General features: G+C 39.6%; 1 protein-coding gene across 21 annotated transcripts in view; it reads left to right on the top strand.

The window, feature by feature from the left end:
• Positions 1-17,245, top strand: part of znf521 (zinc finger protein 521) — a 160,827-nt gene that overhangs the window by 104,583 nt on the left and 38,999 nt on the right. For 11 of the 21 annotated variants that reach the window (XM_083542596.1, XM_083542601.1, XM_083542602.1 and 8 more), the window contains one exon: positions 13,506-13,634. In XM_083542596.1, coding sequence (XP_083398722.1) covers positions 13,506-13,634 — 129 coding nt within the window. Of the gene's footprint in view, positions 1-13,502; positions 13,635-17,245 lie in introns of all 21 variants that reach the window. The other 10 variants (XM_083542599.1, XM_083542595.1, XM_083542598.1 and 7 more) reach the window with 1 other exon arrangement.

Here is a 17,245-nt window from a genome sequence, read left to right as displayed (position 1 = left end):
CATTTCAATTTTACAGTTTCAATTAGATCAGCCATTTGAAAAAAAAAATATTTATAAATATTTATTTTACAATAAATAAGTATTTTTTAAATGTAAAAACTATAACAATGAATACAAATTCATTAGTTTCACTTCAGTGTGTAATTATTTAACATTCAAATATTTTGATGTTTCCTATCTATCTATCTATCTATCTATCTATCTATCTATCTATCTATCTATCTATCTATCTATCTATCTATCTATCTATCTATCTATCTATCTATCTATCTATCTATCTATCTTGTGCCTATTTCCTCTGTTTAAGAATTTTCTTTACTGTACAGAAGTGCAATCATGCCATCTTTTCTACATCATGTTCTCACAGCGAGTGAGATCTGTGCGACCCCGAATTCAGCGTGTGAATAATCAGGGCATATGCACGAACAGTAACAATAACTCCTTGGCCACCAAGCTTCATCTTGCGTGTACAGCTGTGAGTGTGTCACACATCCTTTTCTTTTATACCTCGGTGAAATATTTTCACTGTGTAAAGCAGTGTTCTTCACTCCTACTGCACACATGAGTCAGATACCGTCAGTTCATCATCACGCCTTGGATGTGCTGAAGTAGGTCAAGCACTAAATTCTGCCTCACTAGAACCTTCCACTAATAGAGGCATATTCTAAAAAAACACAAATGGATTTATGTGATAATAATAAAATATAGCCATGTACTTCTTTCATAAATCTTATTATTGGTGCTCATGTATTTCAATTGACTGTTGCTAATTTAGTGCCTGATATCATTATTCATTATATTATTACATCGATTTTATCACTATATTTATTTTTCAATTCTACAATTCATTTCTTGATTCATATTTGATTCAAAAGCGATGTGTTCAGACCCATATTGTCTGCGCAGAAGGTCTTTGTGCCCGGTTCTCCGGGACACAAGGAGCATGTTCAGCTGTTTGATCTCAAAGGCCCTGATCCTCCTTGCCTTTTAATTCATTTGTCGTGCTCCACAACAATCTGATTTCTCTCCCGATTGTGTCGCGTTCCGCGTCTGATTGGTCGCCCTCGCCTTTTCAAATCGCCGCAGCTATGGCAACGAGCATCCGAGGCGCGCAGAGCCGGCGAATGGCTGTTTGAAACGCAGCCCCTGCGCCGCATCTTATTCCTCCCTGTTCATTTATTATTATCTTCAATATCCATGTAGATGAGCTAGAATATAAATGGGCTGCGGAAGCTCTGCTGAAGCAGATGTCGGCGGCACGCGGAGCCGCTCTAGGGTAATTGGGGGTCCAGGAGAGAGCTGGCACTGGCCAAAATTAGACTGGTGCCCCTGCCTGGACTCCATGAGGTGGGAAACAGTGGGCTGCACCAGCAGGGGGCACCACTACATATATTTCCATTTCGTCATACTGCTGATTAAGAAGTGCTAAAAAAAAAAGGGGTGGGGTGAAAAAAAAAGCAATATTGCTGTTAGAGAAAAGAGAGTGGGGTGGTTCCAGATAGGTGTCACTCATGTGCCACCAAGACCATGTGGTTAATTGGGTATTTCAGGGGTATTGAACTGAAATTTCTTAAAGCTTCAGCTACATACATAACATATTCTATCAATTCCAGCGACTTTTTTAAATGAATGTATGGCTATATATAAGACATTTATGGCATTTGGTAGATTCCCTTATCAAGATCAACTTACATTTTATCTCTGTAGGGTTAAGGACCTTGCTCAGGGAGGGTAGGGAGTGGCAGCTAGGTATGGCTGGGATTTAAACTCACGACCTTTAGATCCAAAATCAAATGCCTACCACACAACCACACAACCTTTCATCCCCAGTGTTGAAACCATGTGATGCATTATTTTATAATCGTGCTTCTTGTGACGAATTATAGATTCTTTAAGAATTATAGATTCTTTTGCACTTGGAGCAAACAACAAACACATACCTCTCTGTCAAATCATTGTAAGCAAGTCACATCGTGATTTTGCAAGCCAGGCTGTTGAGTGTAAATAAATGAGCTGTCTTTAGATCAATAATTGACATAACTGCATTTAATTCGCTACACCACAATCATGAATCTCCTACAGTAGTCATAATAGTCCATATTTAAAATTGAAATCTGAGTTGAGTTACCACAGTAAGTTTTTAAGTACCTTCTGGGTCCACGGACGTATTTCGCTGACTTCACATCTGCACCACAGTCTACCAGTTGATGGGTTTCATCCCTGATTTGTGGTCTGCACAAATAAAAATAATTTGCTAGCTCTCACTTAGTCTGCTTCACTTGGGCCAACTTTCCAGCTTCTCTTTTAGTCGTACTTTTGAACCGAACATCAACCAAAATCTGACGTTCTTGCTATTTTTTTATTTATTTATTTATTTATTTTTTATACGAAGGGTTAGAAACGGGACACGTCAGCCTGCATTCCTCATTTTTCCGTCCTTTCTTGTGCTCTGTGCCATTAGCTAAATTGCATACAGGTGTTTTTCCTCTCTCTGGTTATCATCGCTTCAGTCTAATAGAAGCTTCAATAGAAAAATGCATAAAGAAATAGCAAAGGGAGAAGACGAAGGGAAAAAAAAACAGAGAGGTGTAAAAGAAAAAAAAATGGATGAAGCGGCTGAATGTGCTGTGTGAAGCAAATTATCGCCCCACGTAGATTCATCACTTCTCCCCGCTGGATTATGGAAGGGCCTTTCTAATGAAGTTCGCCCTGTCAAAATGAAGGGACTAATTCTGATTTAGCTGAGGTAATGAACTTCCCCTCTCCTGGTGCGAGGGGCACCGTGGGGCGGGCGAGGAAGACGAGCCTCGGCAGCATCAGGAGGGAGTGAAAGAGGGAGAGAGAGAGTGAGAGAGACACAGCATGACATGGAGAGGTAGAGAGATAGAGAGAGAATGGCTCAGTGACAAAAAGATGAAGGAAAGTGGGAGGGGGGGGACATTATGCAAAATGGCGGTCTGCTATCTGCTGAAATGTATTAAATTTCCAGAGCGGGGGCCTGTGTTATATAAAATTATGCTAATGCCCGGCGGCCCACTGTGACTGGTGGCTTGCTGCTCGCGGGCATGCGTGCCTGGCCGCAACATGGTGCGCTCTCAGTGGGACTTGCCTTTTCTATTAAAGCCCTACCTCCAGACACCTGATGATGAATTTGCTTCTGCCAAATGCTCCTTGCTTCTCTTCTCTTCTTTTCTCTTCTCTTTTCCTTTTTATTTTTACTGGGCTAGGGAGGGTAAGACAAAAAACCAGGCTCTATCTCAACGTCTAGGGATGTCAAGTGCCGTTCTGTTCTATAGCGTGTTGTATTTTATTACATGGGTGCCTCCCTGCGCAAGCAGCCTCTGAGAGTCAATTAAGGTGAGCGCTGATAATTATAAGAGGCCGACTAATTTTTGAGCGTTCGATGCCTCAAGCCAAGCTACGAGCCTCCTTTCGGTCTCTTCTTCCTCTCTTTTTTTACGATTGAAACCAGGGAATTGTGGCTCTGAGCCGTGTTTTGCGTGCGCGTACAGTATAATTAACTTTAACCATCGCCCAAATGGAGAGATCTCCATTTTTTTCCTTATTTTTTTTTTTTACCATTTTATTAGCCTATCAGACTTTGTATCTATCTCCACAATAGACCGAGTGCATGTACTTGACATTTCTTACAACCGTGAGCAGTTTGCCTCCGAAATGGCCACCAAAACAGCCATCAAGTGCAGCGCGTACGTCTGTGTGTGTTTGTGTAGTGCCTTCGCACAATCCATCAGGGCAGTTTTCACTGTTTACCTCCCAGTGGACGTATGTTGGTGTGTTCACTGCCGGCTCCCACCTATCATTAGATAACCAGTCTGCTGCTTTTTGTCCCTGTGTGTGCTCCTCTCGCCAACACAAGTAATTTTCCCTCCATTAATTGGACAGACAAGCCCCAGAGTGTTCACGATGTGTTTTTTTCTTCTTTTTTTTTTCATTTGAAATTGTAGTAAATCAACACGAGAGAAATAAAGATGGCTTTGCCCCTTTCCCTCCAGAGCTCCTCGGTGCGTCTCTATAGGTCTGCCATGTACCCGTGATTTCCCTCATGAACCATCTCCACATTTAGCAGCATGCTAATCGGGGTGCAGCATGCTGCGTGTTTCCATTGACGCCCCATTATTTGGCTGACAAGATCTCTCCTGATAGACACAAAATGTACACCTTTGGTCCTCATTGCTTCTCGTGTTCCTCCTTTCTGTCCAAGTGTTTTTTTTCCCCTCAGAGCTCGCAGAGATTTAATAAACTGTACCATATGTTCTTTGCAGCATTAAGCCACTTGTAGTTGCATTTATATATATATTTTTTTTTGTGCACCAGGTCGTTCGAAAATTCTGTTTATGAATTTCTGATTCAATTCATATGCCCAGGTTTGTTGGAACTCTGTCATTAATTGCACTATATTATTATACCACTGTACCATGGGGTATTAAATTAAACATGGCTGATATTTACAAATCTAGGTCTATGAAATCTATGAAACACTCTTTTCCTTAAAAATGTTTTGCTAGCTCTGCATCCAGAGTGCACGTACAAGGTAATTGAAATATGACATTACTTTATAGTAACCATTTAATAAAATTTTCATTTTAATCAATTAGTAACTTTTTTTTTTTTTTTTGCAATTTATGATGTAGCTGCAGACAGATTACATCCGCTATATATTGTGGTGGCTCGGCGCCTCCTAGATGTCAATTTCAGCTACCAGTGTGATGCAAATATCTGTCCTAAGATTAGTCAGAATTTTTTATTATTATTATTATTATTATTATTATTATTGGGTTACTACACTTCTACCAAATGTGCATGTAATTGAATATTTCAAACCTGCACTGGTAATACCTGCACTGACATCATAATTAGACTGAATAGAGTGTATCATAAGTATGTTATGACAGATATCAAATGCTGTAGTGAGTAGTTATGACATTTGATGTCTAGTAATATAAAAAGCATTATCTATGCTTGCATGATAGCTAAAATATTAGTGTACAGCAGTTAGCCATGATTGCATGATAACAATTTATAGGAATTATTAGAGCATGATATAAAAGTTCTAACTCCATGAGTTTTATACCAGCACTGACTCTGAGTCTTATACCAGCACTGACTCTATGAGTCTTGTACCAGCACTGATTCTATGAGTCTTATACCAGCACTGACTATATGAGTCTTATACCAGCACTGATTCTATGAGCCTTATAAAGGCACTGACTCTATGAGTCTTATACCAGCACTGATGACATGAGTCTCATACCAGCACTGACTATATGAGTCTTATACCGTCACTGATTCTATGAGTCTTATACCGGCACTGATTCTATGAGTCTTATACCGGCACTGATTCTATGAGTCATATACCAGCACTGATTCTATGAGCCTTATAAAGGCACTGACTCTATAAGTCTTATACCAGCACTGACTACATGAGTCTTATACCGGCACTGACTCTATGAGTCTTATACCAGCACTGACTACATGAGTCTTATAACAGCACTGACTGTATGAGTCTTATACCAGCACTGAGTCTACGAGTCTTATGCCAGCTTTGTCTCCATTAGACTTAAACCAACAATGACCTCATGAGTCTTATACCAGCACTGACCCCATGACTCTTATAACAGTAATAACTCCATGAGTCCTTTAACAGCACTGACTTAATGAGTCTTATATTAGCACTGGCTCTATCAGTCTTATACCAGCACTGACTCCATGAGTCTTATACCAACACTGACTACATGATTCTTATAAAAGCACTGACTCCTTGAGTTCTTTACCGGCAATGACCTTATGAGTCTTATACCAGCAATGGCTCCATGACTTTTATACCAGCAATGACTCTATGAATCTTATTACATTCGACCGTAAAACCTACTGGGTCTGGTAGATCTTAGCTTTGCAAAAATGGAGACAGCTATCACGACAGGCAATATTACCATGATGCAGTTATGTCACCTCCAACTCACATTGTTTATAACAGGGATATGTCAGTGATGCATGCTTCATGTATCACTTATCTTAAGCCATATTGTGGTAAGAATCCTATTTCAGATCAAAATGCTCCACTTACTGTAACCGTCATTGGAAGTTTTGTTTTTTAAACCGAGCGAAGCAACACAGCTGCGCATGTCTGCCTCTTGGAGACACAACAATGCTAATCAGCTTCAGCGTCCCCCGTCTGAACACTTGCTGGCAAATGTCACACAGTGTCCACCATTTCCTAGCAATCCAGAAATCCAGACACAGCATCTAATGAAATGACTCCGGAGCCTGGTTTTTCGCCTTATATGACAGCTGAAGCTAATAAAGAAAACCAAGGCCAGTCGTGCAGCAATTAGTCTGCAGGGATACGCTCGTCTGCTTTTGTCAAATCGATCATTCTAAAAAAAAAAAAAAAAAGACGTTCCCATGCAAGCGCCTACTCACCCTAGAGATTATCCCCCTCTTTTTTCTTTGGGCTATACACACCCACATGCACAAACACACAGCCTCTCCTAGGGAGGAGGAGTTGATTTGTTTGCATCCCTTATTCCCTGAGCTTTAATCACGCAGATTTTGGCCCATTATGCTTTAATAGATAGCTCTCACCACAAGAGGCGAGAAACAGACCCACCTACTGCTTGCAGGTCTGCGTCTAACTATAAAGGCCTTCCGAGACTGTTTTTAATCAGCGCAAACGTAGAGGGAGTTTCACATATAAAAGTTAAACAGCAGTGGTGTGGCTTCATGCACGGACCCACAGCGCGCTAACCACGTGACACAAGGAGAGTTTTAGCTCATTCATTCATTCATTTCATTTATTTAACAAACAAATTTGTCACTGTACGGTCAAAACAAGAACAGGAATTATGAAAACCTTGGTATTTACAGAATATATATATATATATATATATATATATATATATATATATATATACACACACACACACGCTATACAGACACCTGACCATATGTGCTCTATGAACATCTGATTCCACATTCAGTCCTGATTTGCTGTTATAATAACCTCCATTCTTCACTCTTCTAACAAGGCTGTTAGTAAAGTCAGCTACTGATTTACGTGAGAAGGTGAGGAGGTCTAGGGTGCAGTCAGTGTTCACCTTTATCCCTAGGTGTTCAAAAGGGTTTAGAGCTCTATAGCAGGAGATCCTCCACTCCAACCCCATGTGAAGCAGATTTTCATCGAGTTTGCTTTCCATGCTGGAGCAGGTTTTGGTCTCCTAGTTCAAGCAAAGTGTAATGCTCGCATTTTTGTGGTAACAGTTTGGGGAATAAGTCCCGATAATTTTGTCCATATTGTTTGTGTGTGTATCCCCATTGATTATTAGACTCTACCAATGCAATGTAAGAATATGATGCTGGTGCTGAATTTCAAGGGGGTTCAAGAAATTAGTGGAAGTTGTGGTGGTTTATTGGTTACTGGTTTTTTGAAGGTGTTACAGAGCAAATATGTGTATGTTCAAGTTTATGTGCACTCTATAACATAGAATACAAATACTTTACTGTAAATATCTCAATAACCAAGTAATGGAGAGTGTGTTAGGGAAGTGAAGAAAAGAGTGCAGGCAGGGTGGAGTGGGTGGAGAAGAGTGAGAGCAGGAGTGATTTGTGATAGAAGAGTATCTGCAAGAGTGAAAGGGAAAGTTTATAGGACTGTGGTGAGACCTGCGATGTTGTATGGTTTAGAGACAGTGGCATTGAGTAAAACACAAGAAGGTGCAGCTGGAGGTAGCAGAACTGAAGATGTTGAGGTTTCCGTCGGGAGTGACGAGGATGGACAGGATTAGAAATGAGTTTATTAGAGGGACAGCGCATGTAGGACGTTCTGTAGACAAGGTGAGGGAGGTGAGATTGAGATAGCTTGGACATGTGCAGATGAGGGACATGGGTTATATTGGTAGAAGAATGCTGACGATGGAGCCACTAGGAAGGAGGAAAAGAGGAAGACCAAGGAGGAGGTTTATGGATGTGGTGAGTGAAGACATGCAGGTATTCGGGTTGAAAGAGGCAGATGTAGAGGACAGGGGGGTATGGAGACAGATGATCCGCTGTGGCGACCCCCTAATGGGAGAAGCTGAAAGAAGAAGAAGAAGAAGAAGAAGAAGAAAAAATATCTCAATAACCCTCCATTTATTTCTGAGGTAATCCACTATAACTAGAATTCAATGGTAAGTACATATTGGTCTTGCAAGTTAAAGGTTTGACTGGAATACCATTCCCTTTCCATGCTACCTAATTAAAAACACTATCACTGAGACTAACACTAATAAGGGATCAAAAACTTTGAATGTATGTTTGTTCTTGATTTGGATTTTTTTTCCACTGGAAAAAGAAGCAGACCAAACCGGAACCAAATTCCTTTATTCATTTATTCTTATTTATTTATTATTGATTCCTGTTGCATTAGGGGACAAAATACATTTCCCTAATCAGCAGAAACATGTTGCAATCCTCAGCAGGTCCCTTTAAGAGCAAGACGTACCCCCAGCCCCTTGTGGCAGCTGTAAATCTATGTATCAGATTTTTCTGCATCAATGCCAAGCACTAACACTGAGCTGTATCTCAGCAGAATTGATATCAGGCTGTTCTGGAAAACCGAGCAGAGAGCAAACGAGGCCATTTTGCTAAAGCGGGATTTAACATAAGCTCAGTTGTTAAAGATGTGAAGATGAACTTTACTCTCCGGATGACTTCATTGCCACCGACGGCCCGCACTTGTTTTGCGGCTTGGGGTCAGAGCGCAAAAAAAAACTCGGGTCGAACCAACGCTCATCTTCATGTGTGTCCTTTTTTCCCAGAAGCGCTGAGATTAAGAGGAAAAGGTGCATCCTGTATATTTAATACTGGCAGAATACTTTTATTTCTTTACTTCCCACTACCTTCACATGGGAGAGAGATTAGGCGCCAGCGATGGAGCGAGCTGCTGAATGCATAAAGCATGAGGGCGCGAGCGGCAGACCCTGTGGATATGCAGATGAGCTTTCAGCTTTCTCTGGTGTCAGCTGTGCTAGGCTGCAGACACACCGCACTGTCTCGTTCTTAAAACCGAGTTAACACTGAGCAGGCGGCATGTCAGGAAGTACGGGAAGAGACGAGCGAGCAAAAACAGGGTGCAGGAATCGAATGGAATTAAAGTTTGAACCAAAGAAACAGAAATAATGTTTCGCAGACATGCACAGAGGAAAAAATGTTTTAGACGCTCAAAAAAAAACAAAACAAAAAAAAAAGGGTTGTGCTTGCCAGGAAGCAGAAACTTATTAGATTGGAATGGATCTAAAGAGACTACATGATGATATGATCAGTTGAGTTGTAGGCCTTTAGAGAGACATCCCCTTGTTGCATTGGCTCGAAGTAAACCATGCTGACATTTAGGAGTAGAAATGGGGGGGGGTCCACAAGACCTTTGAGTTTCTACTTCTTAATAACATAAGCTAATGATAAAATAAAGCTTCCTTCATGGAAAATGCAAGAAGCAGTGAAGCAAGAGAGAAATATCATCTCTTTGTCTTCCTGATCTCAACAAAGCATGAGATGTACGCTTTTGGGTTCTTCCTGGTTCAAGTAATTCCAAGCCACATAAAAGTTCCAGGAAAAAAAACCCCTCTTTTCTCATATTTAGTTGCAAACTGTTACATGAGAGAGGCACTGAATCTATTTACAAATTGACCACAAATTGTGTTCTCATATAACAAAAGAGGAAAAGAGTTGGATAGGATCGCTTCCTAGCACAAAATAATGTTAACGCGTTCATACCGAAAGTAAAACGGAAAAAAAATTAAATAAAAACCATTGAACCTTAAATATAACTAAAAATAAATCCGGATGAAAAAAAGTTCCCTGTATAAAATGTCTCCCTCAATAAAAGAATAAAAATGCAGAAAAAAAATGGTTAGATGACACTAAATATATAAGTGTTAGAGTTAAAATCAGACGATTCAGATTGATCTAATGATTCCAATTATACAAGGCAGCGATCATAAATCTTTTGGTACTGATTTTTCAGAAAGGGCTTCAAAGAAACAGCTAATCATTTTTACACTGATTTCTACAGAAGTAGTTCTGAACACCATCATTTTTAGGCCTCATCCCAGTTCTGAATGGTCAGATTTCAATTGCCAGTTTTTAACTTAAACCTCATTGTGGTACTTTGTATAATAGTAGAGTCAATGGCATAGAATCAGTGCTTTAAATGAGATAAATGGAAAATAATCTTTTCTGTGGCTTTTAATATGAACATGTTACATTTAAGTTAACATTTAGATGTTATATGCTGTACACCAATCAGGCATAACATTATGACCACCTGCCTAATATTGTGTTGGTCCCCCTTTTGCTGCCAAAACAGTTGTGACTAGTTTGAGCTACAGGAGCTCGTCTGTTGGATCGGACCACACGGTCCAGCCTTTACTCTCCAAGTGCATCAATGATTCGCTGTCGCTGGTTCACCACTTTTGATAGATACTGCCAACTGCAGACCAGGAACATCACGCAAGAGCTGCAGTTTTAGAGATGCTCTGCCCCAGACGTCTAGACGTCACAATTTGTCCCTTTTTAAACTCACCCAAATCCTTACGCGCACCCATTTTTCCTGCTTTTGACACATCAACTTTGAGGGCAAAATGTTCACTTGCTGCCTGATAAATAAACCCCGCCCACTAACAGGTGCCATGATGAAGAGATCATCAGTGTATTTCACTTCACCAATCATAATGTTCTAATGTCTAAATATTATGCCTGAACGATTTATATGCAGATTTAGTTATATAACATGTCTAATTACAAACAAAATAAATTAATACTACTAGCAATAATTATATACGTTGTATTGATCTCATGCTGTAATATTTTTTCCCCTTTTATTCGTCTGTGTATAATGAACATATCACAGCCGTGTCTCATTTACGCATTCCCTGAGTAATTATTTAACATTATGCCTGTGAGTCCGGCGAACGCTGAACAATCATCGCTAGCTGCTCCTGAAACAAAACTCTTACTAAAAGTTGTATCCCGCCGGGTACAAAATGGCTGAACAGTCAAAAAAAAGATTTTTTTTTTTTCTTCCCCTTCCTGTACTTTCGAAACGAACGGCTGCTGGTGGTTTTGCAGTGTCGGTTTGAAGTTTCTACTCCGGGATGGAAGTGAACTCAGAGCTCGAGCCGAGATGACAGGATCTCTCTCTCATAAGCATCTCGGGCAGTCTGCTTTTAATACTCTTGTGTTCGAGACACAGCAAGACGTGCTGCCAGATGACTTTTTTTTCTTGTGGAGAATTTTCCATTGTGTGACCCACTGGTGCTTTGTTACTCATGGAAAGAAAATAAAAGGGTTTTATTTTTTTTCCTGAGTTTGTTGAAGTTATTAAGAATTTGACTTCTTGACAAATGGGCATGGGATCTTTACACCTTAAAACACGGTCTTCATTTGTAAAATAATATGATAGTGGAGGTCAAAATTGGGTTTTGCATATATTTCAGGAGTCTCTATGGCTTTGGGATTGCTCTGGTGTGTCCTTGAGAGCATGTGTAAGTGTGTATACGGTGTTTGTGTGTGAGTGTGTGTGTGTGGGTATATATGTAGTCTGGTTCAGGTGTCTCTGGTAACAGAATCATTCATGCTAAACACCCATCTGTCCCAGGCACTTTTTTGGGTGTCGGACCGCTCAGGTCGCTTGTCTTGCCAGCGCTGTATCACGGTCCGTCCTGCTAAATGGTCCTCTGGGTGCTTTGGTGGGCCTCAGCTGGTTCCTGAGGGGTCCGGCTTTGATTCGGCCTCATATGGCACGCGCCGGACCGTGGAAAGCGAGCGAGTGGATGAGTCATGGATGATTTCACTTACCTTATCATTCTGATTGTAAAGGCAACTCCACTATTTTTATTATTTTTTTTTTATGAAAGAATCCAAAAAAAATAACTCGCTCAGCCTTTGGAACTTGAGAGTTATGAAAGAAAAACTAGACATCTGTTTGCAGGAAGAGCCTTAAATTGAGACAAAATACATTGCTGTGAGAATTAATGGCATTTAAACTGCAGCAGTCTCCATGTAAGTCCTTCCACAGGGACGCATCGTCTATTTATGAACATACAAAATGACAAAATTAGGGAATATCAAAGGAATTTGTCCAGATATGATGAATTATAGTGCACATGGATAGCAGTATTTCCACCTAAACCAATCCAGAAGCCATTACGATTTGTGATGGGTGTCGGATTTGATGTGCATCGATTTGTTTATTTCTTTCTTTGTATAAAACTGGATGTCAAATCCACAGACATTCAATGTCCTCATTTTCACTATTGGCTTAAATTATAGTATATTAATTGTTAATTTAGAATAATGTAATAAAAAAATGTTTTATTTCATCGTATTATTTCTGTAAAAAAAAAAAAAAAAACTTCACTTAATGGCTTAAACAGATTCGAGTTCGAAACGTAACTTTCTGCTGCCCTCTCATTTGCATGAAGGGTCCCAATAATTCTGGTGCAGTCTTAAAGGCAGCACGAAACCCAAAACGTACCATAATTTACATAAATCATGCACCTTTTTAATCACGATTCGTTAACGGATAAGCGCGAGACAAAGGAATATACGAAGATCGAGTTGTGTAGCTGTCGACGCCGTCAGCTTGTGAAAATTTCACACGCTCAGCGTCAAAATAACATCAGGACGGTGTGGAAGACGGTTTTTTTTTCGGAATGCAACACCGTTTTATTTATGCTAGCAGAAAAAAAAAAGTTGCTATAAAGCAGACGGGACCCCTGCCGGCTGTCCAATTTGTGCTTAATGGGAACTGATCACGCGTTCTATTACAGTACTTCTTTTTAAACTCAGGGCAATTTTCTCATATCGCTACTTTAATCGATGCTAAACACAAAAAAGGGCAAATTGCTAGCAAAGATTCTCATAAAAAAACAACAATCAAATTGAGTAGTTAGACAGGCTTTCACTATCTTTTACTATCATGCCCCTACACAGTACAGTACACACTTTATTTATAACTATTCTATGATTGTTTCTAAATTGGTAATGATGAAATGTGTGCATTTTGTAAACCCTTATAATGCCTCTTAAAGATGTTAGAAAAAATGCTTTTGAATAGGAATAACATAGAATCCTGTTTATAAGGCAAACTGGCAATATAATAATAATAAGTAACCTTTTATTTGTAGAACTATATATGTGTGTGTGTGTGTGTGTGTGTGTGTGTGTGTGTGTGTGTGTGTGTGTGTGTGTGTGTGTGTGTGTGTGTGTGTGTGTATATAATATTACTGTTGTCCTTACACATAGTTGCACTTAATACTTGGAGTATTCTGGAAGTCAAAACACTGCCACATAAATAATAAAATAATAATATAATGTACTATTAATGCATAAATGAAAATTTGGACTATTTCAGTATTATTCTGCACCATGATAGAATCGAACTACAATCGTTTTGTCCTGACGGTGTTTGTTTCTCTCTGTGTCATTTCTGTTCACATTGCTCTCAGAAGAGGGGCTGAACCATGAATGTAAGCTGTGCAGCCAGACTTTCGACTCGCCGGCTAAGCTGCAGTGCCACCTGATCGAGCACAGCTTCGAAGGCATGGGAGGAACCTTTAAGTGTCCTGTCTGTTTCACAGGTAAGCCTTTTCATTTCATATTAATCACAGCGATCATTAATGGGGGGGTGAACGACAACTATTGCCTGATCCATAGTTATTTTTTCGCTTCATGACGGGGTTTAGCGTGCCGGATTGATCACGGATGTTTTGATTGTTCAGCATTTTTTCATGGAAAACTATTGTACTATGTGCTCAGCTGGGACAAATTTACGGACACTTTCACCTCGCGTGCCTTTGTATTTTCGTCCAATGTAACCACAGATGTTTTAGACTGCTCGTGAACTTGTGCATCGAGTCTTGTCCAAAATATTTGTGGCATCAGAGGATCATTTGCCTTTAACAGCATGTCCTTGAAATGCTGACTCCTCTTAAATCCCTATTACCTCCTTAACAATTACAATTTTCTTTTTTTTTTCTCATGACACATCAAGCCGAACGTCTAAAAAGGTTGTCACAAAACCCTGACACTGGAGACTCCTTCTACGCAAAACGTTTTATCCTATGAAACGATCTCTTTTTTTTTAATCCAACACGGTATGTGCAGAACCCATATTAGGTTGAGAGTCACAGTTTATGAGCTACACAGAAAAGTGTAGATTATGTATTAGAATGAGGACATTAATATTAATAAGCCTTCGCCTTGCAGTCAGAGCAGTCTAACCCTAACCCTAGAAAATTCATCAACAACCTTCCGGCCAATCAGAGTCGAGAATTTATGAGCGCTGCCGTGTGACTGCTGAGATCTTTTTGAAAGGTGGATCTAAATTCTGGAAAAAGCTCTGGAACTGATCATGCAGGTGGATTTTAAAGAGAGAGAGAGGGGGGGGGGGGGGAGGAGAGAGAAAGAGAGAATGAAAGAGAGAGAGAAAGAGTGGGGGGTGTACATGCTAATTGTAGATGTTGGTGGTAATGATCTCATCAGTCTCGGAGCGTGGCGCACTCCATCCTGTGAGGATCGCTCCCCGCTCCGGTGTCAGCAGGGTTAACTGTCTGGATAATGAAATCTGCAAAGCTCTTAGCTGCCGTTCGCCACTCGGCTCCCGCTAAGCCTCATCACTCTTCTCGGTGGACAAAGCTGCTTTTTTTCGCTCGTCGCCCCACTTCACGTTCCACACTTGTTTAGCATTCGAGCATTCAGAAAATCGCATTTACACGCCGCTTATCCCTCACATCGCCATAGCACACACTCTTCATCCTACCTCCTTTTTTATTTTTTTCCTTTTCTCGGTCAGGTCTCCAGTCCCTGCAAAAAAAAAAAAAGAGAAATACATTAAAATACGATGTTAATAATTAATAACGGGACTTTTTTATGAATTTCAAATGCGTCCGAGGTCGGTGCAAAATGGCGGGGTGAAATTCCATCACAGCAATCAGGAGCCCTATTACATTCAGCGTATATACTTGGCCATTTATTTACATTTAAATTAGCTTTACATTACATTACATTTTTATCTATAAACTTACTGAACGCATTTAGACAAACTCTCTGCATCTTTAAATTTATACTGACATATGTTGGGTTTTTTTATTTATAAAAATGCCAACATTTCTTTAATAATCAAAGGAATGAAAAGCTGCTTTATTATAAAGAGAATGTATTGATATTTCAAACGAGTTCAGCGATTCATGCCTTTTGTATTTTACATATATAATGTATTGCATTTTGCACAGTGCATATGAAACTTTCCATATAAAAAAGTCCAAGTGCTTTCACAGGCTAAATGTCCCACATCTGAACATTTAAAGAAGCAGTTTGTAATGTTTAGAGCCCTCTGCTGCCAGCGAGCTGAATTGCAATTCACATGTACAAAATGAAGCGAAAAAGTCTGAAGATTTACGCCAAAACCTGTTCTCGTTCTCGTTTTCTGTATTCAGAGAAAAGAACCAGGTGTGAGCAGCTTTAATCTGCCAGAGATGGCAATTTCAGTGCTGTAAATGTTACAGCCAGAGACCTGAAACGGACAAAAACTGTCCCATATATACTGTTTTTTACACAACAATGTCATCATATATGATCATCATTTTCAGAATGTACCATTGATATACAGAGTAGGCCACGGAAAACTGTCTCCGTAGGCTATGGCCTTATAAAGAATGCAGGTCTGGGTTGACTAAAATGTTACAGATAATAATTGTATTATCTATGCTGCATGTATCACTTGATGAAGAAACAGTAAAGAGATATTAAATATCATTAAAAGTACACTCGAGGTCATCAGTATAACCCCTTTTTACACTGAATAGACCCCTATTTACACTGACTCAGGACTACAGTTTGCATCTGACCACCATCACTGCACACCTCAACATCGTTTATCTGTAATAAATGGACATTCGGTGCAACCCAGATGAGGATGTGGTTCCCTCTTGAGTCTGGTTCTTCTCAAGGTTTCTTCCTTATGCCGTCTAGGGTAGTTTTTCCTCGTCACAGTCGCTCATCAGGGACAAACTTACACTTATAAAGAACATCTTATTTATTTTTTATCACCACATTATCTGTGTAAAGCTGCTTTGAGACAATGTTCATTGTTAAAAGTGCTATACAAATAAAAATGAATTGAATTGAATATTCATCACATTGAATAAAACAGCTATTGCGGTAAACTAGCTAAAACTAGCTAAATATCAGCAGATTATGTTTCCACCTTTTTGTTTTGAATAAAACCTGTAGCACTATGCTAATATTCAGGTATTTCAGTCCTAATTAATAGATCAGATAACAATTTATTTCTCGTATGCCTCATTTATAATCTGCTTCCTTTGTTAATAGTCATTTTATTGATTGTAATGAAGATCAGCAACATCAGGTGAGTTCACTGAAGGGATTATCAGGGGGCGGCCATATTGGATGAAGCTAGCGAGTGTGTGTTGGGTGACCATGGTGGACTGATGGGTGGGGAACTTTGTGTGTGTGCTAAGCGAGAGAGAAAGAGAGATGACAATGTTCTCTACACGGATAGCATTTACAGTACAGTAGAGATAGAAACATCATAAAAATATTAACATCACTGCACCCAACTGAACAATTCTGTACCTGCTCGGCTGATTCGATTTATTGAGAAACCTTTCCGTTTCATTTTTCCTCCTTTACAAAAGTGCATTCAAAGGCACTTCATATTGCAAATGATATTAATAACATATAATTACATAATAATTATAATTACAGAAATGTCCCCACTGTGGGTCGAATAAAGGAATATCTTATCTAATTTAAAAAATACTAATACATTAATACTTTGGTACTCATCGGCTGCAGAACGCGTCTTTCCTCGCAACGTTTTTGACAACCGATAAAAGTTTCGGCACCCGTCACGTGCTCAGAACTAGACTCGTGAGCGCTTCAGTCAAACAGATGCTAGCACGTGTTAGCTCACGAACAGCACCATAGTGGGCTCCTTTTTTGATTTCTGTGCATTTTAAGCCAAAATGATGGGTCCTAAACTGATTCTTATTGCCCTTTTTTCATTTTTACTGCATAAAAAAAAAAAAAAATCTCATCAGTTTGAGCACATGTCACAAATTTCGGAATGAATTACCGAGGTATTACTGTATATCAATATATTGAGCTAGACTGATACTAATAAATAAATATATCAACTCTATAGTGGTGGATTTTTTACAGAAAGTTT

This window comes from Silurus aristotelis (genome assembly GCF_946808225.1).
Source record: "Silurus aristotelis genome assembly, chromosome: 5".
In the NCBI taxonomy this organism is placed as follows: domain Eukaryota; kingdom Metazoa; phylum Chordata; class Actinopteri; order Siluriformes; family Siluridae; genus Silurus; species Silurus aristotelis.
This window is presented reverse-complemented; position numbering and strand designations above follow the sequence as displayed.